The sequence below is a fragment of the Macrobrachium rosenbergii genome, chromosome 32 (genome assembly GCF_040412425.1).
Source record: "Macrobrachium rosenbergii isolate ZJJX-2024 chromosome 32, ASM4041242v1, whole genome shotgun sequence".
Taxonomy (NCBI): Eukaryota; Metazoa; Arthropoda; class Malacostraca; order Decapoda; family Palaemonidae; genus Macrobrachium; species Macrobrachium rosenbergii.
The window spans coordinates 6,084,125-6,111,624 of NC_089772.1; the positions used below are offsets into that span (position 1 = coordinate 6,084,125).

The 27,500-nt window shown below is 38.3% G+C and overlaps 2 protein-coding genes across 8 annotated transcripts in view; one reads left to right on the top strand and one right to left on the bottom strand.

Moving 5' to 3' along the window:
- The window catches only part of LOC136855625 (zinc finger protein 385D-like), a 1,128,591-nt gene that overhangs the window by 755,069 nt on the left and 346,022 nt on the right, over positions 1 to 27,500 (top strand). The window lies entirely within an intron of this gene.
- Positions 848 to 27,500, bottom strand: part of LOC136855585 (chromo domain-containing protein cec-1-like) — a 174,781-nt gene continuing 148,128 nt past the window's right edge. The window contains exons 3-4 of the mRNA XM_067132679.1: positions 14,533 to 14,672; positions 848 to 895 (exon numbers count right to left, since the gene is read on the bottom strand). Coding sequence (XP_066988780.1) covers positions 848 to 895; positions 14,533 to 14,672 — 188 coding nt within the window. The remainder of the gene's footprint in view (positions 896 to 14,532; positions 14,673 to 27,500) is intronic.

Genomic DNA, 27,500 nt, shown 5'->3' on the forward strand with positions numbered 1-27,500 from the left:
AAATGCAGGAATGTAGGCAAGAATTTTCTTCAAGGAAACTGGAAAAATGTACAAAGATAAAAGACAGTCCTCTAAATGTGAAACACAGAAACACGATAAAACATTTTTTTAAAGAAAAAGAAACTGGATCTTTACAAACAGAAGTCATTCATTCTGAGTATGATGTCAAGCTTATTGCAAGACAAAAATTACAACCCCCCCCCTTTCAAAAACAAGTGGAAAATCTACAAGTACGAAGAGTAAAAATTCTGAGGAAAACATTTATTTACGAAAAAAAAGGAAAGGTCCTTTTGAAATGGTAGTCGTTCTAGGTACAATGCCATTCTTCGATATCTCAGTGCCAAAGGGAAAACTCTCCATTCTAACTAAAGGTAAATGCTCGAGTATTTGCAGCCGCTTGCGTTCAAACGACCCAGTCGATGGCCACATCGCTATGGTCCACGTTGAGTATTTTGGCGAGGTGGGAGGGGAGGGTCATGAGGGGGTTTCTGGATGGTGAGGATGATGTAGGAGCACTGGAGGAGAGAGAGGAAGAGCGGAGAAGGAGGATGGTGGATATGGTGCTTGAGTATTGGAGGAGGAAACATCGCTGAAGGAAGGATGGAGGTACGGAGGGGTGGAAGGCGAGGGGAGAATAAGGAGAGTGGAGGATGAAAGAATAACAGAATGGAAGTGTAGGCTGAGTGAAGTGAGAGAGATGGAGGCTAAATGAGGAAACAGGGAGCTTTGAAAAGAGAATGGAATGAAGAGCACAAAACAAGGAATTAATCAAATATGTAATTTTATCGAAGCCGTGGCGAAGAGAGAGGAGATCGGGAGAGCAAGAACCTTTCTGGTGTCGATTAGATCAAGGTTTAAGATTAGATTCACGATTGCCAGTCTTGCCTGCTTCAGCCTGTAATGAAGAGAATCGAGACGGTTATTCTTTCGCAAGACATGTCCTAATTATTCCAAGAAAGGAGAGAACACATGCATGTGCCCAAAAAACAAACGATCATTGACGTGTAAATTAAGCTGCTGCACATGCGAATGCCATCAAGTAAAAAAAAAAAAAGACAAGAAAGGGAGAGGAAATAAATGATAGACACCGATGAATTAACAAAATAAGAATAAACATTTTAATTAAAATTTGAGTAAATATAATGATTTAGGAAACAGTGGAATGGTAAAACATTTCTGAGAGCAAATGCTTGGAAAGTCTGGTCAGACCGGTTAGCTCTCAGGTCTTCCTCTCTGCTGTAGACTTGTGCGGAGGGTGTCCTCTAGTACGTGGCCCCAGGGACCGTTTCCTATTTTCGGACCGATAAGTAAATATTTTAAATTTTTAAGTAGGTTCTATTCGGCCCATATTAACATTCGTTGAAAATATAAAACTGGAATTCGTGCAAAATATGACATAAAAATAAAAAAAAAATGTTCTATTCTTCATTTTCCTTTACTTAAACTTTTCGTAAATTGCCTAAAACGTGGGCATTTTTAACAGTGATTCGTTCTATGAACCATCGTTACGAAACAAGTCATCGAGGCCATAATAATCATCATGATTTCCCGACAACAAATTCCAAATTACGCATTCAATCCATTCATGCTTACAAATACCTGCAGGCTCTGCACATAGGAAAGTACATGCAAATAATAAATTGGAAGAGAGATCTGAATGCCTGCAGCGCATTCTCTCAAATGTTACGACTGTGTCGTCGAAGCGCGAGACAAAGACTCTTAACACAAAGGGCCTTCGCGGAGGAACCTCGAAAATCATCGATGCCACGTGGACCGACAGAGATAACGCCCCTGCAGTCTGAAACCACGAAGAATAAGGAAGGGTTTGCCTCACGGCGCTAATCTCTGAGGACGACAAATGAGTCTCCGTTTTCTCCTGCAGGTGATTTTGGTCCTGGGATTTTTTTCTTGAATGCACGGGAGGGGTAATCTAATACCCTTATCTCGCACAGCCCGAAGAATGGTGAGAGGTTCTTTAAGAATAAGTGCGCCCAAGAAGGAAGCAATGGACCTTCTGATGGATCGTCTGGTGTTTGGTAATTTCATTAACATCTCATTGTGAGGAGTGAGATTCTCCACGCTAACAGTGAGCATGAAGACACTAGGTGTGTTCATTGCCTTAAATCAAACAGAATCAGTGTTTTAAAATTACACAATTTCATTGAAAGCGCTTCTGAAGGTTTTTGGGTTTTAGACGTTTCATTATTATAATTTCTTTTTTGCAGCCAATAGCTGGCCCTTATTAAGCACTCATCATAGACATAGACATGTTATTTATTACCAAATTATTTCTTTTCACATCCAAGAAAATATGAACTGTTGATTTATTCTGATCTAGGTTTGATTACTCATATGTCACCCATGATATGCACGTTAAAAAATCAAGCCATTAATTCATTTGCCCGTTTGGTGGCCTTCAGTCCATGGACTGGGATAGAATTGGTCTCTTTATTTTTGTACTGTATGTTCTTAAGTGGTGGATGTGTTACGCCCTTCGAGTTAAGGACTGTTTTACAGTCCACTTTTCTGATCCTTTTCCTTCTTGTCTTGGCTGAGATACAGGCAATAAGGCAGCCTGTAGCATCGGTCTTAACTTAAAAAATAAAATTTCCATTGTATTCAGTAAGATATATACAAAAAAAGAAAAAATGTATCTGTGAATTAAGAACCTGTGTACCACCTATGCTACGCTATGGTATCGGAAAATGGAAGAAGAAAAGAAGTGAACGAGCGCATTCCAGTGCTACAATCGTCATTTCCTTTCCAGCGTCCAGCATCGCAAAAGACCTCTGCGAAATTGCACCTCTCATGTCTTTCCTGCACTTCCACAAATCTCCACTTATCGTCAACCTGCCATCTCAGAGATCTCATTTAAAGTAGATCTCAGTCTTTCAACTCTTCTGGTGCCCTTGGGGGCAAAGTTGACGCTATCAGGTACTGTTATCGACGGGCTGGTGCAAACGAAATGTTTAAGCCATCTCCATCTCCCTTCCATCATTATCTCATTTTTGCATGGAACTTCCGTAATTTCCCTTATGGTATAGTTTCCCCCTCTATCATGCCATCTTACCTCCAGTACTTTTCTAAAGTCTTTAGTCTCCAATCAACAAAGTCCTTTAGATCAGGTTTCATTACCATACCATGATGCACGTCCGTAAAGCAATACAGATTGCACTTGCGCAAGTATTATCCAGTTAATTAGTTTCCAAATCTTGCTTTCATCCTGCTCACTGATTTACTCTCCTTTTTTTTCATTATTGCAACTCAGGAGAACTTGAAACAGAAACAGCCAAATGGATATCCTCATCTGGGGTTACCTCAAGTCTTCATACTTTACCTCATTATTGCTGCTTTTCTTAGATTTATCATAAGTTGCATTCTCTAGACATATAATGGCTTCTGTTGAGAAAGCTTTGTCAAGAACTTGGTGATTTGCTGATTAAAATGTCATCTGCGTATTCTGCTGTTGCTTAAATCCAAACCTCCTCATCCTCTTCCCCCCTCCCATTTTTTTTTTTTTAATATAAAATCTCTGAAAAGAGCAAATTATTCCACATTCGCCTGACAAGATCCCCATAACATTAACTTTTCGTCTATGTCGTTAATTGATACTTTAGATTAGTTTTCCAAATTGAAAGGGAATACTAGTCTGTGGGGGCTGTCAAATGCGTTCACATGATTTCTTATAATCAACAAAAGCCAATAGAAGGGGATTTTCAAACCCCATGCACTGCATGTCAAGGTCTTAACACACTTCCTTGATCTACTCAACTCCAACTTTTTGTAAAACCAGCGTGCTCCTCCTTACGCGTTTTATATCTTTCTCCAGCGCATTGAGATTAAGCATACTGAATATTTTTTATGAGAACAAAATGTAATGCCTATACAGTTACCACACGCATTCGGGCTACTTTTCTTTTCTAACTTTACTATGACTTACAGTTCTCCATCACCAGGGTTTGTCTCCTCATTTCATATTGTAGAAAAGAAGTCTAGTTGGTACACAAGGTGTCATTTCAGTCTCAGACAAAATCATCTCTATTGTGATCCCATAATAACCAGATGTTCCCACTAACTTTGCTGACTGCAGCCCTGCAGCCAAAGTTAAGGAACATTAGGATAAAATGATTCAATCTTGGCTGCTACTGATGTCGTGCTGTTTTTGACATTTCCTCTTCCTATGGTCATGCCTGTGTTGATCTGTCAGTTCGCCATCATAATAAATTTAATCTGGATTGTTTATCCAACGCAGTACTCTTATCTATAAGAATAAAAGGTGCCGTGTATACCCAGCGTAGTTAAAGCCATGTTACAATGCACAGGTGATCCGTAGGTGATACAGCTTCATCCTAGTTCTGGTGTAAACATCGAATAGTTGAATGATCAAACAAGCATAGAGATTCTCTGCTCTTCCAACTTTACTCTTTGAATGTACTATTGGTCTGTTATATCAAAATCTGACGTCGACCACAAAGAGCTCACAGAATTTACCCCCCACCCATCGTTACAGAAGAATCTATCATTTTAACACAAATTATTGCTGTCAATGAACTTATTTAATAAAGGAGAATACCATATTCAAGCAGTTAGAACAGAAAAATCGGAGAATTACTCTAAATAACAATATCGAGACGCAAGATAATTCTAGACCTTTATCCGACAAAAAAAAGTTTTTGCTAAAACGTAGCTAAATCTTCCTTAGACCATGGCTCGTCCCTCCACATCAGTTGACTGAACTCCTTCAAAATTTTTTAGATAATTTGGGGTATATAACAGACAAACAGGCCAGAACACAAACACAGACGAACACTTTATCGAAGGCAGAAAAAATAAGTAAGAATATCACTGCTCTATATTATAGTGATTTTTTTAGTGCTAATATTATAGGTAAATGTCGATAAATCAATGAAAACAGCATTCAAAACTGTCCACTTCATTTCACTTTACTTACAAAATGGGGTTTTTGATCACTTTCGTGGGGATACAACTATTCTGCTATTTTTTTTATCATTTTTGAATGTCACGAAACTCTCACTTTTATTTATTTGTTAATTCATTTATTGATGTATTTGTTTATAACTCATTAATCCGGGAGGAAGCTGATACATGGAAGGTAAAATATTTTTTCAGACAGATTATAATAGCGATTCTTCCCCTCTCAGGAGATCTCGTGACGCCCGATAGGGCACTCCTTCCCGTATTTCCCATTCAGAATCCTTTTCCAGCTTCCATCTTCATTTAATCCTATAATCTCTTCTCTTTTGGAAAGGCGGTCGTTTTTTGCTTCATATTAAGATCCTTTATTTTTTCGTGTCATTTAGGTCTGTAATAGATGACAACACTAAATTCCTCATTCCACTAGAATCTAATAAAAGGAAATTTATTTTTACGGGGAATAAAAACTGCCTGAGCTATTGTTGCCGCGACAGTTCTCACAAATCAATAGATCCATATTATCAGCATCAGAGAGACAGCCTGGCCTGGCCTTCTAATCTCTGGGAAAAGGGAATATATATCATCCATAGAAAATGTTTGAAAAAAAGGGGAGGAAAACATTTCCTAAATCACGAAGACAAGGACGCCCAGTCCCCTTAACCCATTAGTCAATAGGAACTTCGTGACTACTTTAATTTATATAAAGAATGGCTCACAAACTTCCTTTGATCATAAGCGTTCCAGTTGATTTATGTCGAACAAGGGTTTTGATTGTTTGTTGCTTCAACTAAAGTCGTTTCGTAACGTTAACTTCTTGTGTTTTAGACTTTTTGTACGCATTGTAATGCAGTAACTTCCTACATAACTTTTCCTCTTGATGTTTTCACGTGAAATTTATCCTAAAAATTATAAATGTTAAGTTCGACAACAATCGACGTTTAATTTTCACATGACACTACATTAAAAACAAGCTTTGCTATGGCTTTTGGTTTTTGGAACGACGACTTTTTTGTGGTAACACATCAACTTTGCAAAATCAACAACAGAACTTCCCAATTGATAATAAAGCATCTTTTATATCTACGGAGCCGGCCTTTGATCCAGGTTCTCGCTCGATGATGTTTTAAATGATAAACGGCTCTCTTCCACACAACTTGAGAGGCGTTACATAATTAATCTTCTTGCCAAAATACACCGATATAATTAGGGTGAAGTCACGAACTTGAGGCTTGACTGGTCTCCAATAGGAGGAATTCTTTACCTTCTTGCATGGTTCCTATACCGTTTACCCTTCCTTTTTTAAGAGGTGAGTCTACCTTCACCTAAGAAAGGAAGTCCATCAACACATTTTTCTCGGTCTCTGCGAAACAAAACAAAAAATGACTGAAGTATGACTGTAAATTTCTCTTGATGAAAAGTGAGTATGCTGAAGGTTTCCTTGAAAGTCAGGTAACTTAATTAGACGGCCGTAAGTCCGTAAATAATCGTGACAAATGATAGCTTTCGGCGAAACGTTGGCTGTCATGCAGTGCGTGATCTCATTAATTTATGCTTTGCGATGGGAATATTACTTCCCTGGCTGTCTGGCTTTTCTTGCTGTTGTAAGTTCTGGGCACATCATTTGCCTCACTTGATATTTTTTGGAACTGGAAATGATTGGATCGAGAAGCTCAAGAAGCAATAGCAGTAATATAAATCCCATTTGTAGGTTTCTATAAAAGAAAACTATTGAGATGGCTTTGTCTTCTGTCCGCCCTCAGATCTTAGAAACTACAGAGGCTAGAGGGCTGCAAATTGGTGTGTTGATCATCCACCCTCCAAATCATACCAAATTCCAGCCCTCTAGCCTCAGTAGTTTTTATTTTATTTAAGGTTAAAGTTAGCCATGAACGTGCGACTGACACCGCTATAGGTGCCAGCAACACAAGCCACCACCGGGCCGTGGCTGGCAGTTGCATACAGCATTATGTGCTGTACAGAAAACTCGATTGCGCCGAAGAAACTTCAGCGCATTTTTTACTTGTTATCAAAGCTTATAAATAGCTCCATTGCGATGAAATTGTATCATATTTCAGACGTTCGTCGCTCAAGTTACCATAACATCATTGTGATTTCTTAGCCGTAAAGCTTGTATAAAAAAGCCTGAGAATTGCGATTGGAGTCCTGTTGTGAGCACGATTCATTAAATGTTTTTATAAAGCTTGTAACAGCTGGTGGACAGGAAACTTCTACCATTATGTTTCCTTCACATGAAACTAGAAGGAAAATAAAATCCGTGGGATTTTTAAGAAATCTCTGGGAATCAGACTGCTCTTTTCACTACATACTATAGCACTGCTGATGATTATTTTTCATCACGAGTTTGTTGGCACGCGCTACGCGCACGAGAACCCGGCGCTGCTGTCTCCCCTACACTCCCGATCCCCTACCTACCCCGCCCACACCGGGGGTGAAAATACAGGTTTGCAGGAGGAGGGTGGATGTCTCCCCCTAACCTCCCATTCCCCTACCTACCCTACCCCGCCCCACTCGGGGCGGACAAACGGGTTTGCAGGGGGTGGGTAGCTGTGTCATGTCTCCCCTACTGTCACCCGGGGAGGACAAACAAGATCCCCTCGGATTTTATTATTATGGATTCATGAACACACATATATAGTCACTTATTTTTCGGAAAACCCCAGCATTTAAATGCTCCCACGAATGTGTTCTATACCAGCCTGCAAAATTTCAGTTCTTTACCGAGATCGTTTTTCGAGTTCAAAGATGTTTAATTGCTTGATAAAAGAGATAGATGGGTCGTTTCCCCACCCACATCTGGTCTGTGAAGTTGAGAGTAAAGCTTCTCCCACCAAAAGACCGTTTTATGTCCCCCCGATCTATCCGAGGATTTATTGCCGAGGAATCTTTCTTTCTTTCGCTTTGTGCTTTCGTAAATCTCTTTGTTTTTGTTTTCTGGGTAATTTTAATAGCAAACAGTTTGTGAACGTGCTGCCTGCTTGTTATGTAGAATGGAGGTGCATTTTTGATGTTGAACTGAAATGAGTAAATAGATAAATAGATTGCAACATTTTTATGGTAATATTTGGCAGTAGTGCCAGTAGTGAAAGTACGAAAACGGAAAAATTAGAGGATGCGGAATGAGTTAACAATAATTTGCAAAGAACGTGATCATTTGAAAATAAATTCTTGGTCGTTTAGTGTAAGCTTCAGTTGGGATACATGCATATATACATATAGAGAATATTAAATGACCACAAACTTTTGTGCTTCATTCAGGTGATTTATACACATGATTATGTGCGCTTCTGTGATTTAATACATGCATTCTCTTACGTAAGTAAGCCGTTTATTGATTGGTTTATCGAACAGGAGTACTTGTATTAATGGTAATTGGCATTGGTGTATACTTAATTTTCTTCGGTAAATTATTAACTCATGCATACAAGAAATATGATACCGTCCGCTCGAATAGAGAGAGAGAGAGAGAGAGAGAGAGAGAGAGAGAGAGAGAGAGAGAGAGAGAGAGAGAGAGTTTCCAGACACACAACTAGCAAAGAAACAAATAAAAGCCAGGATCATTAACGGTCACGTCAACAAACAAAACTAAATCGGGAGACACGATAAAGAAAAGCTCGTTTTCCGTTCTTACAAAAAGAAATACTTTCGAACGTTTTCATGCTTCTGGGCTATTCCTGGAAATTTCTAATCAGACCGTTCGTTTGGGCAGTCACCCCTTTACTGAGTTCCCCGAGTATTCAAACAAAACTTTATAAGACGACTTTTTAATTAAAGAGAAAACCTCCCTCGTCTTGAGGGGCAATAAATAGGGCAACATAGGCTCAACGGTCAATGGGGTGAACATTAGGTGCCGACCAGAGGCCATTCACGTGAACCTCCCAACCCCATAAAGAAAATAACGTGAGTAGGATGGCGAAGGAGGGGAAAGGGGTTAGAAAAGGGTAACGTGAGGAAACGAATGAGGGGAAGAGGTAGGACTGAGCGTAGGGGTGACAGCAGGTGCAATGAAAAGCGAACTGGCAGAGATGACCCATTAGTGGAGCGAAGGGATTAAATAGGGCGAATGGGAATATAGGAGAAAAGGGAATAGCGGGACCGAGAACTGTGTAAGAATACCGTGAGGTGAAGGACAGAGACCCCTTTTTCGCTCACGTCGGCCGTAAATGGCTGGAGTTGGGCTATACCACCCTTCAGCCAATTTATAAGCAGGACGGACGCCCGGCGCAGGTTCGACATCTAAAGCTACAAGGCTATAAATTTTCCCTTAACAATGGACCGCGGAGGAAATTGTCAACAGACGAGTTTTTCTTAGCTTACCACAAACCTAGCTGCTGTCACCTGACGGAACACGTCCAGCCTTGTAAAGCCTTCTTGGAGGCTTCAAGAATGTTCATCTGTAAATTGCAAGCCCGGTTTGTCAGAGTTTATCAGACATTATATATATATATATATATATATATATATATATATATATATATATATATATATATATATATATATACTGTATATATATATAATATATATATATATAATATATATATATATATATATATATATATATATATATATATATATATATATATATATATATATATATATATACTGTATGTGTGTCTATATATATTCTAGTGTTTAGTACATAAGTTTAAATCGGAACTTAGTAATGAACTCCCATCAGATAATTTAAATATTTCAGAATCAGGGCAAGAGCATCACTTACACTTCATCTATAAACAAAATATCTGTTAATGGCAAGATCTGTTTGATGGGACATCAAACATATCTTGCCTCTCTTAAAAAGACTATTAATTGAAGGGGGAATATTGTAGCCTAATTTGTTCTTAATCGTCTCCTCCTGATCATTAGAAAAATTAAGAACTCGAATACTAATGAAGCATTTTGACGAATCTCTTCCTCCAAACACTCGGCTAGTTGTGTGTTTCGAACCCTATGATGCACAAGCAAGGCAAGGTGCTATGGTGTTACCTACATTTATTTATTTGTTTATTTATCTATTTATTTATTTGCATGGCGTGATGACAAACTGCCCTTTTCACTTGATGAGGTGGCTCCAGAAGTTTTATATTTTTCGTTATAGTGAAATTAATCTAGCAAGGAATGAAGCTGCGGGAATCACTTAATAAATTTGAACCGTACGTTCACATGTAAAAGGGAATTAAAACGTTCCTGTTTAGTGACTGCTACACCAGTGGAAACAGGATTAATGATACTTACAGAATAAATTGACGCGATTCGTCTTTTCGGTGAGGTCAAACAAAGCGTCTTTATAGACGTGATCTATATTGAATGGAATATTTTGTTACCTTGGGGTATTTAGTCTGTTCCTCTTCCTCTGTTTTCCGGGAGGTGAAGCCCAGACTTTCATCCGGGTGAGTTAAAAACTGCCCGCCATAGTGGCCTTTGAATTACGAAAAAGCTGGGAGATATAATAAAGATCTGGAACTGTATGCATCGCCGGTGATAAATTGCCCGTATAAAAGAGAAGAATAAAGACAATAAATAACGAGAAACCTAATATAAAAGTCCGTGGAATTTATCCTTTCGGATTAGGAATGCACTCGTGGCCCCAAATACGATGTGCAAAAATATATATATATATATATATATATACGAGTATATATATATACTTTTCGTTCCAAAAATTGCAAAGCATCGTTGTCTTCATGCAAAAAATAACACAGAATAAACTGGAACTGTAAAAAATTGATAAGGAAACACAGGGGAAATAAAAAAAGTTAAAATCCCCATTCACTTTTCATCTATTTGCTCTGACTTTTTCTAAAAATAGTCCATTTTCCTTTTTTTCATTTGCCCTGTTTGATCTTTTCACATGTGGTCATTCCACCGTATCAAAGCTTGTTAGCGAAGTCATTGGTGGATGTGCTTCTTCCATTTGAAGACACGCACTATATTCGTAAAAATGCCCATACGACTTCAAATAACAATCTCTTGCAATATAATACAATGCAACGCATATCCATATGCATTTTTTTTCTGCTGGTAATCAACTTCACATTCAGACTTGCCACATGCAGCGAAGCCCAGCCTATCTCAGCTATGACCCTCGTGTAAGCATGTAGACTGAAGGTACATTATTCCAGGCACTATCCTTGTCTACCCGCTCTAGTATTATGGTCAGTTTTAACGTCATGATTATACAATAACAAAGAAAATAACAATAGTAATTATTATTATTATTATTATTATTATTATTATTATTATTATTATTATTATTATTCCATAAAGAATTTCAAAAAGAAAGTATCTCCATTTAGTAGAATTTCTTACATAGACATCTTCAAGAATTAAGAAGAAAATTACGCCCTGGATCCTTCCTCACTACCAGATTTTACATAGGAGCAACTTTTAGGGAAAAGGGAAGAGAAAGAGAGGTTGGGGACGGGGCAAGAACAAAGTTAAATCAACCAAGTTATTTCTTATCAAGAGGACTTTGCAATGGCGACGCATCTCATCATGACTCCTGAACTTCAGAATTAACTTCTCTTTACCTTTCAATTACGGAGTTTGAATTTAATTATTTCCTGTCACCCATATGAGGACGCAGTAATCACGACTCCAAATTACACCAGAGGCATTTGAAAGGGTCTTTATTAAAATCCTCTTTGTTTCCAGGAATAATTATTGTCGAGAGCGTTGCTCTAGTTTCGAGTATCGAACTACATGGGCGGCCTCCATTGTTTGTTTTGTCGTAAGCAAAAAGGAATTTGATCTGCTCTGGATGCTAATTATTTCAATTGGATTAGGTTTCTGCTGTCTGCTGTAGTTGTATTTACATATCAAGTTTCACTCCCCTTTTGCACGTTATTAAGACTGATGGAGCAGGTAGGGCTAAGGCCTAGGTTACATTAGTTATGCTATTTTTGCATCTGGGCGAATTACTTGACTGTTTTCACGTACAAAACATCTTAATAATAGATTTTGTGTCACTTCTGGTACGTGAGTGATTACTGAAGTACTTAGAAGTTTAGAGAGGTTTTAAAAATGCGAAGTTTTATTGTATGTTCTATAAAATAGACCTAACTGATTTTCCTTGTTAAAAATAATAATGGTCAAGGCTTCGAGGGCTCTTCCTGTATGGGACTTGAGGTAGGGAGGAGTTGGTCTCCAACTCTTACCGGCACCAAACTCATAAGAGATGAGTGTTGGTCTTATAGCTGAGGGCTTCCTCGCCTCCATAAAATTCCAGGCGTTACTGGAATTTCCAACAGACACTTTAAGTGTGAGTCGGAGTGGTAGATCCCGGTGAGACCTCACATTTCTTGATCACGTCCTCAAAAATTAGAAAGAAATAAATTACAGAGAGTAAGATGGGAGATCTGTCATCGATAAAGAAAGAAACAAAGACCAAACTATGGAATATACCGACTCCCAAGATCCGTTTAAAGATCATTTAAGTCTGCCCTCCAGCCCGGGAGGTTTGCTCCAAGAATTCTCGCTCGTATCCTTGGAAAAATTCAGCCTTGAAAATTTCTTCTTCATCTTCCTCCATCATTTTCAGATCTTTTGTCAATTCCAAAGTTATTCGTGAAGCGAATATTAAGCAAGTACCATTAAAAACTTCATATCTGAATAGGATTTGGACCATTTTTCTCCAGACTTAGTTTAAAACAATCCCGCGTTTCACAGAGATTTTTATCATTCCTTTTAACTTCTGCATTTCGAAATCTTAAATTTTAGTATTTTTTCCGGATTCTAATAGACAAATATGTAGTTTATGACATTCTATTAATTCCGTTATTTTAATGTAAGAATTGAAAATATTTTATAACTGACTCTGCAACTCAGGTGCGCCATTAAATTTACTTTTTTGAATTTTTTTAAATAACTTCCTTTTTTTTTTGTCTCGATGGTCGCATTTAAAAATCAAAATTTTACAGAGATTTTTGTCATCTCATTTTGGATTTTAATTGCAACAATCATATCAATTATATTGTTATTTAGAAATTTCACTAGAAGGGAACAGTAAATTAGTGTCGGAAGATTAAAGTCAGCACCAACTTATATATCAAAAACTATGAATGATCCCACTACAGCAACTCGGAGAATATAAGAAATGAGAACATAATCACTTGACCACAAGGCTGCTTTGGAGTGTCACTCCTCACGCAGAGTTGGTGCACCGTAGGCATTACTAAAGGTTTTTTGCAGCGTCCCTTCGGCCCCTAGCTGCAACCCCTTTCATTCCTTTTACTGTACCTCCATTCATATCTTCTTTCTTCCATCTTGCTATCCACCCTCTCTAAACAATTGTTTCATAGTGTAACAGGGAGGTTTTCCTACTGTTGCACATTTCAGACCTATCCACTCTCAGTTTCCTTTCCAGCGCTGAATGACCTCATAGGTCCTTTGGCCTTAACTCTAGATTCCATTCCATTCCATTCCTCCTCACGCAGAAAGTATATATTTCTTAAATGCTTTGACACCAGGAATTCCAAAAGTTTATGAACTGTGTCCCAGGTGATTTGTTTACTTTTGGTGTAATCGCTCAGAAAATTGCGTCTCCATAGCGAAAAAGAATAGAACTTTTAAATATAAATATTTTACCGGAGTAATTTGGAAAACGTTTTCTGCAACCCAAAACAATTATCTAAAATTTTGCGAGGTAGCGGTGTGGAAAAGCCGGTGCCTCGGCAACCCCACCACCACCCTCACCAGAGTCAACACCCCCCCCCCTCCCAAATGGTTTGTCAACAACAGGCTATCGTTATCTATATACCAGTAAGCCAACAAACTGGAAAGCAAGATCTTCAAACAAAGGAGTTAGTTTTAAAATTTTCGTAAATAAACCTAGAAATACGGTCAATCTTATTTATTGCTAACTAGCAGTTACAAGTTGTTATTATTATAACAAACGCTGTTGTGTGTAATTAGTTCTTTTTTTTTATTAATGTTGGTATCGGGGGCTGGTGATGGTAATAATTTCATTATAATTAGTACTATTACTTATATCATCGTTGTTATTACAGTGAAAACTCCCCCACAATAGCGAGGGGATGATTTTGCCCAAAATCGATCCCTAACAATCAATACCGTAGCCCTGTAGCGCACGCACGCCAAAGGTAGCACGGAAAAAAGCAACCCGAATGACCCTCAGAAATCTCTCTCTGAGGACGAACTCTTCTCGGGGAGAACAAGTCCTCTTCAGGGAACTTGTCGGCAAAGTTCTGTTCTGAGAAGAAGAAGTAGAAAGGAAGAGAATGATGAGAAGTCTTTAATAGGAGTGGAGGGGCGAAATGGGTGGTTTAGAGAGGCTTTTAATTATTTCTTTTTTATTTAGCGAGACAGGGATAGATGTAAGAACAAACCTCGTACCTAAAGACAGGATTTTACTGTATAGCATTTCTATTGCAGTAAATTCTTTTTAGATAACCAGTGCAAAAGAGAACGAAAAGTCAAGGGACAAGTTCTCATTTGAGTCAGTTCTAAACTTCGACTTTGTCTGATTTGCCACCCCCCCTCTCTCTCTCTCTCTCTCTCTCTCTCTCTCTCTCTCTCTCTCTCTCTCTCTCTATTTCCTTGGTATATAATAAAACTCACTTTCATTTTCCCAATATTTTCATGAAAAGTATAAAGCGAAAAATCTTCTTCTTCTTCTTCTTCTTCTTCTTCTTCTTCTTCTTCTTCTTCTTCTTCTTCTTCTTCTTCTTCTTCATGGGTGAAGGGCAGATTTAAATTACCTTTCCATAAAAAGTATTAAGCGAGAAATCTTTAATTTCAGTAAAGATATATTCATATTGATTAAATAATAAGCTTATTAATAATTAACTCATTAAACTTGACTAATTACCTTGTATGGCCCTGTCCAAATAAGGCTTTTAGGCCTTTTTTATGGCCATTTTATGGTCCTTCTTTACGGACAGGTCGTGTCGAGGGTGAATCCAACTACAAAGGAAGTTACGGCAAGAGAGGAGACTTTAATTACGACCAGGATTTCTTTCGGAAATTACTTGTGGGTAATTAAGGAAAATGGCTTCGACGAGAACAAAACTGCGTCACAACTGTCTTTGAAATAAAGGAACAAAGAAGAAATAAACGTTTTGTAGATACACAGCAGAAACGGCCGAGGTGACCGAGAGTTATTAACTGTTTACATAGTAACTACTTTTGTGAATTATATATATATATAATATATATATATATATATATATATATATATATATATATATATATATATATATATATATACATATATACAGTATATATGTTTATATATATATATGTATATATATATATATATATATATATATATATATATATATATATATATATATATATATATATATATATTATATATATACGTGTGTGTGAGCGTGTTTTTTCTGTATAGTTTCCAAAACCCACAATTAATACTGTTGATGACCGAAAAATATGAAAATAATCATGACGAAATAATGAATTACAAATAATTAACTGCAGCTGAATATTTTTTTATCAGAAAATTGTCTGAATTAAACAAGAGCACTGCAGAATTAGAGAGAGAAAGAGAGAGAGAAGAAATGAAAATCAGTAAAAGAAAGGCAGGAGAAGATGAAGTCAGAGAAAGAAGAAGAAAGTAAGTGAGAGAAAGCGAGGGGAAAAAAAAAAGGGAGAGGCAGAAATATTAAGACGACGAAGGAGCTATTAAAAGGAATAAGAGAAGGGGATATAGAAGCATGAAACAAATTGAGAGACGAAAGGAAAAAAGGAGAGTGAGACAGGAAGAAGAAAAGTGGAAAGGTAAAGAAGAAAGAAGAGACAGGCATAGAAGGAAAAACAAAGGGAAACGGAGTGAAAAAGATCGTTATGGAAAATGCACTGTCAAAAAAAAAAAAATAAAAAGAAGACGATTATTACAACCAAAGAAAACGGAAACGAGAGAAAATGCACTTTGAAAATATAACTGTACAGAAACAGGGGCTCGTTTTTTTTATATGGTAAATAAAAAAAAAAAGGCTTCCCCGCCACCCCTGCATGGACACCAAACGCTCACACGCACACGCGCCCACGACTTGTCGATCGAATGTTCTCCCGCGCAAGGTTATACAATTCGTTTGAAAATGTAAATTGCAGGGAAGGTGGACGGAGCGTTGTTCAATATCCAATTTTCTTGCAATTCACTGAGGCAGCGCTATTCCACGCCGTTCCCTGTTTTACTTCCATCGCCTCTTCTGCTTCTTTTTTCTATTTTCCTAATCCTACTTGGCTGACCAAGAAATTCTAGGATGAGAACGATGACTGTTTTGTATTTCTAAACAGAGATTTTGTTTTGGTGGCTATGAACTCTCAGAGTCGGATTAGACCAGAATCGCATTTGCTGTTCCGGATTGAGAAATCTGTGTTTAGGTAAGGGTCTCGTTGTTGACATGGTTACAGTATTGCAACCATACTGAGGAGTGAGTTGAAATGCTTGCCTAGATTCTCTCTCCTCGGTGGCAGTTTCTCACTTACAAGATTTTAGCATCAAGACAATTCAGGTTTTAGACACCTTTGTTGGTCAGGGTTTGTTTCTGCAAGATCTGTGTACTGTACATTCACGGTTGGCTCTGTGACCGTCACCTGGCAACACTTGTCACACTTAGTGCTAGCTTGTCTCGTTGATAGAATTATGGATCGTTGAAATGAAAATGGAATAATCTCATGTTACAGTAGTTTTCATTAATAAATATAGATAAGAACGCTCGTATCAACCAAGAAAATTTCAAGAAACATACGTGAAGTGCTTATATTTTTCAACACGTTTCTGTTGCTGTAACTAGACTTCTAGGCCCATTCTTTAACTCTAGTTTATATCGTGTAGAATAGTCTGTCGCTAGAAAATTAGGTGCAGTGAAGGAACTTCGCCGCAGATGTGTTAAGACAACGGATAAGTTGTTGGCTGTTACCTCTGACGGCGGCACCGATGACTTTGACGCTGTAACGCCAGTCTGATAAACCAGTCAGTCAGTGAAGCCTCTAACCGCCGGACCAAAACCACTAGCTAATCCTTACTTTACAGTTACAGGGTAATGGTACGTCGTTATTGCTATTGTATCTACCCTAGTATCTAAAAATGTAGCTCCGACCTTGCAAAAAAAAAAAAAATTGAGAGAGAGAGAGAAATTTCATAGGTATCGTCTACTAAAAAGACATTGTCATGAGACTGTTTTTGTGAATATTACATAGATTCTATCACATTACAGAATGTCCAGTCTTGGATGGTTCTCTGTCGAGCAATAAATCAACATTACATTCCTGCTACTCTATTTGAGTGCCCCTTCAACGAACGCAGGGGGACACACGGAGAAAATATCACTGCATACGACCCCCGTTATTTCTCCTAAAAATTCAATATCTTATTGCGAGTGGAACCATGAGTTTCAGAATGGCCAAAGGAGAGATTGTGAGCGCGTAAAAAATGAAGACGTATTTGAAGGCAATTTATATGGATTATTGGCTTCTCCCTCAAACTCGAAACTGGAGATTTTCTCTCGTTCTCTTATTCCATATTCTCTTCGTTTGCTGATTCTCCTCGGCTCTTTCATAGCTTTATGCTCGCTCTAATATTATATTCGTCTTCGTTATTCTTTATGTGCACATGCTCTAACTGACAAGATCGTGAACTTATTTAGCATTAATCCAGAGAATGAATTTGCCATGTGGAGACTAGTAACGACGAGTAAGATAGCAGGCGTCAATCTGCATATTATTAATTAAGCGTGCGAGCATCTTACCTCATAACAGCTACAGGGGAATGAGAGCAGGCGTGCCACGTTATCAGAAACGCCTTCCTAAAAAAAAAAAAAAAAAAAAAAAAACATGATGCAGGATGCATTGCCTTCTCATTGCTGTGTGTAGCGCGGCGAGATTCAAAACAAATGGCCTTTTGGTGCAGAATAACAGGTGGGTGTGCCCTGCGTCGTGTCCTTCTATTTTCGATACAATTTTGCAACTCTGAATTGTAAGTCGAGATCATTAATTCAAATCAAGTTCAGTTATTATGTCATCCAAAGATCCTAGATATATAGACTGAATCACGCCGTACAGTACTAACGTCCAGTTTTAAATGATTTGAGATATTTAGTTATATGCAAAGTTTTAAGAGCGAGCTTCGCTCTCGGAAAATATATTAGCGGCTGGCAATGCGAGTCACATAATCATTTCTCATACTTTCACTTCTACATTCCGAAAGTCTAATTCTCTTTTGTACTACTGAGCTTCAGTGTTTAACTGATATCTAAGTGATAAGGTCTGTACTCATATCTTGGAATAGTTGATAATTATGAAAAATCAGAATTAATATTTGCGAAAAACAGCCTCGGATTCACATAAATAAAGTTCCCAAGTCTTAACATAATAGGCATCGAATCCAGACACAAATTACATTCGCTCCCCTCAAGGGAACGTGATGAATTTTCCTCTTCCAGCAGTCGTTCCGTCCCAAGTCACGAGCTGGCAACAATTCTTGGGCGTCGAAACGAAAAAAAACGAAGTTTAAGGTTAATAACTGTGCCGATAACAGGTTAAGGCATCCACCGAACCCTCGAAGTGAATTGGCCCATGGAAGCCTCTTCAGACAAGCGTGAAAATGCCCTAAAGGTTCTGATTGCGAACCTAATGAGAGCAAAGACTGTAAACTTTTTTCTTGGAAATCTTTCGAGAGGACATTGAACAACTTATTCCCAATCGTAAGGAGCTGGTCCTTGCTTTCAAGACCATTCAGTCGTAAACGAAAGTCCACAGCCAACTTAAGGTCCCTTGTTTTGGGTTTGAAGTTTTAGTTTGCGTTGTGACTATACCCCTTTAATGCACCGCTTGGCGTTTCAAGACCTCCAAGTTTACTTTGAGTATGAAGTTCTGCTACTCCTTTACTTGGGACTACTTTTGTGCTCGAATATATGAATTACGATTCTTTAAATTAGGAATTTCTTAAGGTTCCCTGTTTCCTTTTCTTTGAGTTTGAGGTCATTTGTTTCAGTTGACTGCTGTATAAAGTCCCTGCCTCGAGTTTGGACTCCATGACGTCCTTTGTTTCTGTGACGAAGTCCCCGTCCGTGACCGTAGGGTAGTCGTCACCAGCAAGGTCTAGAGATCTTGGTCACCAGCGTCCCTTATCCGTGATGCGCAGTCGTCAGGTGTAAGTCAATGGCCTTGTAGTGAGGTATTCAGAGGGTGATAAGTAACCTCGCAACATGCGAGTTCGTTGTCCGTCGTGGATTATTATAATCTCTTGATGGACGTACAAACAACCGCTTCCAGAAGAGCCCTTGGAATGGTTGGAGGATGGTGGAATGGCGAGTGGGAGGGGAAAGATGGGACTGGGTTGTGTGGGAAGGAAGGAGAGCGAGGTAAAGAGCGTCTGGAATGCACCAAGTGTCGGTGGAAATAATTGCTGTAATGATCGTTGATGACAAGCTAGAGAGGAGGGTGGGGGAAGCAGGAAGCAGGGTGGTTAGAGGGGAGAGAGAAGGAGAGAGGAAAAAAATACCACCTTTGTATTCATAGGTGACATAATGGTTTCTGCTGCAAGGACAGCGAGCAAATGAAGTGTACTTATTGGACAGGTGGAGAATAATGCTGGAGACAGACAGACAGACAGACAGACAGGCTCTTGATGGCTGCCAACAGGGTGAGCATCACGGCATTAATACGTCGGAAGACACGAGCTTCTGCCTGTAGTGGAAAGAGCAGGCTGGAGACTCGCGTCTCGCTCAGACCAAAGAGAAAATAAAACATCCAAAAAAAAAAAACTAATTGAATGAGCTGAGTGAATTAAAGCGTGCCTAACGACCTGTAACCTTTGCTGGGATTTGAAATTTCTCCTTAGGAGGACAGAGAGAGGAAAACAGATAACTTAATTATAATTTATTATTAGTATTAATGTTATTATTTAGAATGTTTACTTATTCTCCTTGAAGAACAAGCCTCAGAGCCAGTTGATATGCTAAACCCACAAATACGAGGATCTGCTCGTAATAAGAAAAACACATAAAGGAACACTACTGCTATCGCGAGCCTGATAATGGAATAATTTGAAAATATCAAAATAGTATATTTGATCAATTTCCTTTAAAAAGCATAAGCTCTTCTTCTACACCTGAACTGAATGATGTGATGTATAGAGGAGTTATCTTTTTCCTTGGACTGAAACACTTCGTCACAGAAGTTTACCATTTCCGCTCCTCCTCACAAGTTTCCTCTTTGGTTAACTTGTATCGTTCGTGGTATGTTGAGTGTTCCTCATCAGGTTTTGTCTCTCTTGTGTAGTTGCCACAAATAAGACAAGATGTTTCTGCTCTTATTACATACACTGTAACGTGCATAATTACGTGGCTGTGGCAACACTAGTTTTGAACACAACTTCAATCAAGCGACCATCTATGCCAAAAAAGAATGACTCGTTTCTAGTCGTTACTTCTTTAATAGTTGACTTTTTTTTAATAGTAATTCAATTGCTGTAATCTGAACACAGACAGTTAAGAAAAAATAAGAACCTTTAATTTCACGTTATGGTTCTACACTCATTACCGACATAGGAATAATTAAAACCGTGATCATTAATTCAAAATCAACTGGGAAACCTGGTCATAAAAAAGGCTCCGTTCCAAATATTCCAAATATTCCCGGAATGTGCCATTCGTTAGAAACTGAATATTTTGTCAAATTATTTTTTTCTCTGTGCCTTCATACGTGATGTATAACCTCTTGATTTAAACATTTTCCTTCCCCTCATTCGTGCGGACAGACAAACACACACACACACACACAAAAGTAGAGCACACTAGAACAGTATATATAGTATATATATATATATATATATATATATATATATATATATATATATATATATATATATATATATATATATATATATATACATATGTACATACATACAGTATATGTGCATATATATATACATATATGTTTATATACATACATATGTATGTATATATATATATATATATATATATATATATATATATATATATATATATATATATATATATATATATATATATATATAGTGTTTGTGTGTATGTATAGCATTGATAAACGCGTATTTTGCACAAGCCTGCACACTTACATTCTGACGCCAGTGTCACAACACTTTAATGAAACGGCTCAGATTCTTCTGTTCAGTGTGTGCGTTGGTTTTTTTTTTTAACATCTAGAACATAAATGATAAAACACCGAATTTTTCTTCCACCAAAGAGTTGCAGAGAATGCAACTTTACAGAATGAAAACCCTCATTCTAAATGCACGCATCACGGCTTGCTTCATCTGTAAACATAATATCAAGTGACGCTGAGCAGCGCTACAACTGTCGCTTCTGGCAGCGCGGAGAATGAAGCGTTTTGTTCCTTCGGAGATTCTAAGAGAATTTCTTAAAACCCAGCTGTTTACTTTTGCGACGAGGCTGCGATTAACTAACCTCGAGATACCTCCTCTTAGCATAATGAGGTTTGAGGATCTCTCGTCGTAAGTATTTAAATTGCAAACAGCGGCGACCTGTCCCTGTCTTTTAATCAACGCCGCGCGAGACTGAAACAGGGAGACGAAAACAACCGGACCGAGTAACAACGGCCCAGAAATAGATGCCAGTGAGACAAAATGTATCTTGGCGAAGATAATATTCCGCCATAAGAGAAACGACAATTCTCTAACTTCAAAGTACAATCGTCTCCATCTGTGTCACGTGCGATACCTAATGCACGATCAGGTTAAGGTAATCTGTGAGTGATGCCAGCAAAAAATGGAAGTCTCGGGGATAATTTATATTGAATTTCTAGTCATTAGAGGGAAATCAATTTTAAGATGCGTCTTCACTGCGCCAACCTGAACCTTGAACAAAGACACAGTAGTCTTTGGAATACAGAGCAGGCTCACACAAGTAAAAAAAAATGGGTGAAGAACTTAGCCTTTGTTCTGTACTCTCCGCAAACTCGCTGCAATCGTGTAACACTCAAAAATGTTGATAAAAGACTGAAATACCCAGTAATGAAAGCTCTGTGCACCATCTTTTTTTTTTTTTTGTGATTACACCATTAACCAAAGTCTCTTTTAAGAGGTTTTGTTTAATGGTGTTATCACCAAAAAATGGTGCACATAGCTTTCAATACCAGGCATTTCAGTCTGTTATCAACATTTTTGAGTGTTATAGGATTGCAGCAATTTTGCGGAGAACTATACTGTATAACCAAGGGTAAGTTCTTTACCCAATTTATTTTATTTAAAGATCAAGAATTCACTGTGCTCGGGGAAATGATGTCATACGCAGCGCTTCCTTAAAGGTAAACAAAAGTGACAGTTCTCTGTTTTTCTTTAAACTTCAGAATATCTATTCTACTAAGAATTTCGTGAGTAAATATATGCTAAGACCTTTCTCTAAGATCCCACGGAAGAAAATTGATCTCAACCTTGCATACTTACTGAGAGTTTATAGACTTAAATAGAAATTATCTTGTCACTAAATTTTCTCGCTCCACGTGTTCCCAATATAGGTCTGTTCGTGCATCGCATACCTGAGGTAGTGCATGAACACAACTGGCTGCTGGCATCTCTCTCTCTCTCTCTCTCTCTCTCTCTCTCTCTCTCTCTCTCTCTCTCTCTCTCTCTCTCTCTCCTCCGTCTTAGTCGGGTACGTAAAAGCCTGTACTCCATTAAATCTTAGAAGATCCCATTTTGAAATTTCGTGCAGAGAGAGACAGAGAGTGGGTTTTTACCTCTTTCCCAGTGAGAAGTATCAGTGGCTATGCAAGCGCTCACAATTCCAGGAAGGCACAAAGCCCCAACAACACAATCGGGAGGCGTTCATTCCGTGTCAGATCCATTTAAATTAGAATACTGAAGCCACAATCTCGATTGCAAGAGCCACAATCAACACATTGTCTTTGACTCGTAGTTATTCTTGTCGCACTGCAGAGATTGAAAATTCTCTCTCTCTCTCTCTCTCTCTCTCTCTCTCTCTCTCTCTCTCAACGCTGTTTTATGGTTTTTGTTTTCTCAAATGCTTTTCCAATAGTGATATTCTCTCTCTCTCTCTCTCTCTCTCTCTCTCTGTAATCCCCAAGTACTTTAGTATCCTAGATCCCCAGTTGCAAGTTTTCATTACTGAGATATTAACATAATTAAAAAAAAAAGAAATCAGGCCTTTTACTTAAGTTGCTGACAAGGAGAAAAGTAAATATCAAGACTGGCGAAAAGATGAAATTAATGAAGGGAATTCTTAGCAAAGGGAATCATGTCTACATAAAAGTCAGCAACTGCGATTTCGTCTCAGCCAAGGAGTAATGCACTTTCTAGACACCATCGGAAAAAATACTGGAAGCTCTAATTTCGGGAATAATTGTTCATTTGGTTGATCTGCTGGTATAGTGGTTAGTGCCGTGGCATGCCACTCAGGTGTCGCTGGTTCGCGTCTCTCCCAGGGTGATGAGAAATCACTGGCTCTGTATCTTGATCAGTTACTGCTGCAGTGTGGGGTCTGCGGTGGGAGGTTGAAACCAACATATTCTTTGGTAGCTTGAATATCAAGGCATTGGCCTCTTGTGTGCTTGCTCCATGTGAATAGGTTTCATCTCTTGAAATAATGATAATAATAATTTGTAAACCTCATGACAAATTGTACGAGGCCTTCTCATACTATTCAGTCTATTCTCGCGTAAGATAACAGACCGATAAATACTATGAACCAGAGGTAGGATAATATCCTTCGCTGTTACGGTGTGGTCTCCTGAGCGGACGTATTGGCGCATACAAAATTATTCAGAATGATCACTGTTCGTCCTTTGGAAGTAATTGCATAAAATTATCACAAATATAAAGGTAATCCTCAAAAACACTAAAGACGCCAAAACTAAGACTTCGAAAGTTTATGGTGCAAAGGAAATGGCTCTGCATCTCAGTGATCAGAAAATCTGGCGGTTACTAATTATCTGGAGCGTCGGCGTTTCAGCTGCAAAGGTCCTCCACATCGAGAGTTGTCAACGTTTCCATCAAACAATCAAGAGAGAGAGAGAGAGAATCAAACAAGTATAGAGTGCGTCGAAGTTTCTTCGGCGCAATCGTGTTTTCTGTACAGTGTATAATGCTGTATGAAACTCTCAGCCACAACCCATGAAACTCTCAGTCGCAGCCCATGAAACTTTCAGCCACGGCCCGGTGGTGGCCTATGTTGTTGGCACCTATAGCGGTGCCAGACGCACGATCATGGCTAACTTTAACCTTAAATAAAATAAAAACTACTGAGGCTAGAGGGCTGCAATTTGATATGTTTGATGATAGGAGGATGCATGATCAACATGCCAATTTGCAGCCCTCTAGCCTCAGTAGTTTGTAAGATCTGAAGGCGGACAGAAAAAGTGTGGACGGACAAACGAATAGCCATCTCAATAGTTTTCTTTTACAGGAAACTAAAAATGAATCATGACAAGCGACGCTTGTTCAGTATTACATATAACTCTTCCTATAACGAAGGTAACTCATGGCCTTGGTACCTAAAGAAATTCAATGTGTTATGAATGACACGTCATGTCTGTGTCCATCCAATTAGGGAAATGATATACCTTACGGGCAGGTTGCTCCTTGTTGAAGTCTGTGTCATGCGAACAGTAAATAAATTTGACTGAACCAAAGTTTGATATTTGAAAAGTTTCCACTTCTGTGGGTTTATGTCCCACCTCCCTTAACCTCTTCCATTCACTTATTTACCCAGTAAAGGTCTACATGATCACGAAAAATAGCAAGTGGGTCTGCTCTGCCATTTTTCGTCTAACACTGACATTAATGTTCTCTTTTTTTTCCCTTCCCTCGTGCACTTGGCTCAATACGGATGCGCGAAGCTGACCTTGATCCGTCATTCTTTTTATGTCTCATCATTTAAATCCCTTTCGTACAATCAAGTTCTATCAAATATCGCCACCTACTCTCTTTATGTCAGCTATTGACTTTTTACCTGCTGAAGGCATCCCTTCGTAACTCATGAGGGACAGAAAGGAATAACACATCTGCTGAAGGAAACATTGACTAAATTGCTGTCACCAAAGGCAGTCCAATTACTGAATAATTACCCACACCGCGTAGTCATCTCGTCGCCCCGTTTTCTTTCCTTCCTCTCTTCATTAGGGTCAATTCCTGTGCCGCCATTCTTTTGCGCTCGCCTTCTCTCTCTGCAATCGCGAACTCGACAACGCGAAATTTCGGACGTTAATTGGACTCCCCTCATGACTGGAGCTGATAACTATTATCTCTGCTGGGGACAAGTGGGTTTGTAGGTTTCAACGCCCCCCCTCCGCCCCGCCCCTACTCCCACCCCTTCCCTTTCCTCATGGATCTGCCCTCTGCCCACCAGGCTATTCTGCTGCATTCTGATGCAAGAAAGTATCAAAAGGCTCTCCGTCATAATTATGCTTCGCTTGACTGAGACCCAGCTGTCGGCTTTTGAACACAGGCTCTCTCTCTCTCTCTCTCTCTCTCTCTCTCTCTCTCTCTCTCTCTCTCTCTCTCTCTCTCTCTTAACGTATTCAAGTCAGCCGTTTAATATGTTTTCTTTTATTATTTGCCAATAATGATATCATTCTCTCTCTCTCTCATAACTTTGTTGTTCATATCAAGTGGCATGAAATATAATTGTTTTCTTATCTGGCTCTCCACTGATATGCCCCATGGTGTTTATGAACACTTATAGAATTCAGCGGTTTTGAAAGCTTTCAGCTTTCCTTGTTTATTTATGCATGCCTCTGTCTGTCTCTTTTGGTTACGTAGCCTTTGATATAGAGTATTGTTTATATAAGATACATCAAGTGATAAGAACTTATACTGAAAATAGTAAATTCTTTTCCGATATGTTAGTTCAATTTTAGTCCTGAATGATCTCAAGAGTAACAAAGTCAACTATGTCAACATACAGGAAAAAATTCTTAACCAAAAACCTGTCATTAAATACGTCAAGATTAATTAAAAATCAACAACTCGAACATTAATGTTTTCATGTGAAATCACTCATGACGGAAACAGAAACCCAAAAAAATAAAAAACATCTGTGATAATTAATATTTGGTCAATACTAATATTACCCTTTACTTAAGTGCATTTTTACCAAATAAAAAATTGCTAGATGCCAACTGATCTGGATCTAAGAAATTAGATAAAATTGTAAAATAACGATTTTTTTTTTTTTACCTAGAATCAATATTGGAACTTTTGAGAGTAGGGAATTGTTTATTATCACTACAATTAGTCCTTAAATATTTAATAACTTCTGCTAATTGAATAACTAATAACTATTATTTGCTTGAGGTCTGCATCATGTTTGCATTTTTCTTCTTCATTGCGCTGAGTTAAGAATGCACAAAGATAATGATTAGCTGAAAATAATTTCTCATTCAACATAAATAATCCCCAGAATTCATGACTTCCAAAGGCTTCGTTCGCACGAATCAAAATCTCAGGTCACAATTTTAGCCAAATCTTAAGTCATCATTTTTTCTTTGGCTTTTCCTCGTCTGTAAATGATATGAATTATGATATAAAGTCACTGAACTGCGTTTATTTCTTTCATGTGGACATCTGAACCTTCACTATAATTCCAAAATGATTCGTTGTGACTAAACGTTACCTAAATTTTTAAGTTATGACTTGAAGAGAAGATGTCGGTGGTTTCTTCGTAACACCACAATGTTTCGAGCAGCGCGGACATTTATTAAACTTCTGACTTATTTCTTAAACAGAAGATTTCGGGGTATTCGTCTTCATTTCAAGATGCCTTGTGCAAGACAAACCCATTTCAAGTTTCTGGGTCATTTCCTTAACAGACAATTTCATTGCTTCCTTGCAAGTTTAGAAATGTTTCGAGCGAGGCACAGAGAGAGAGACTTCAAGTTTTTCAAGAACTGGAGGAGGAAGAGACCTGGCCGCTCCACTGGAAATAAATCGCCCGAATTATTCGAGACATTGTGTGGGTCAATTCCCGCTGCCGGCTTCAAGAAATGATATCATATCTTCCGTGTAGAGTTAGGAACCACACAAACGCACTATCTTTCCGCCAAGATACTTTAAATCAAGAATTGTTTCCTGAATCTTATACGAGAGACGTATGAGTATCTAATATTGGATAGTCAGTATTCCCCGAATTAATCAGATTTTTCACAAAAGACTTTTGTTGGTGGCCGAGTGGATTGAGTCTACCCCCGGGAATGTTTTGGGTCTTGAGTTGGATCACTTCCTTTTCACGCAGAATGGGAAATCTTCTTTCATGTGGCAGAGGAATATGATTATATTATCGGTCAGTCCTGCAAACCTACGCATTGAGTGTTTTCTTATGCGAATCTAAGTGTCAGACGAACTTCTTTAAACAGCGCAAGACACTATTATTTCAGATTAGTTTTTTCTTATGATAGAGAATAAATACTTCCTTGTCATAGTCTTTCTACAACTGTTGTGGAAGGTTTTGCTTTTGAGAATTCACAAAAGTAGTGTAGGGCAGAAGCTGCGGTCAACATTTAAATGAAAATTGAAATGAAAAAAGTAAAAATTGGGCCGAAGTCTCTTC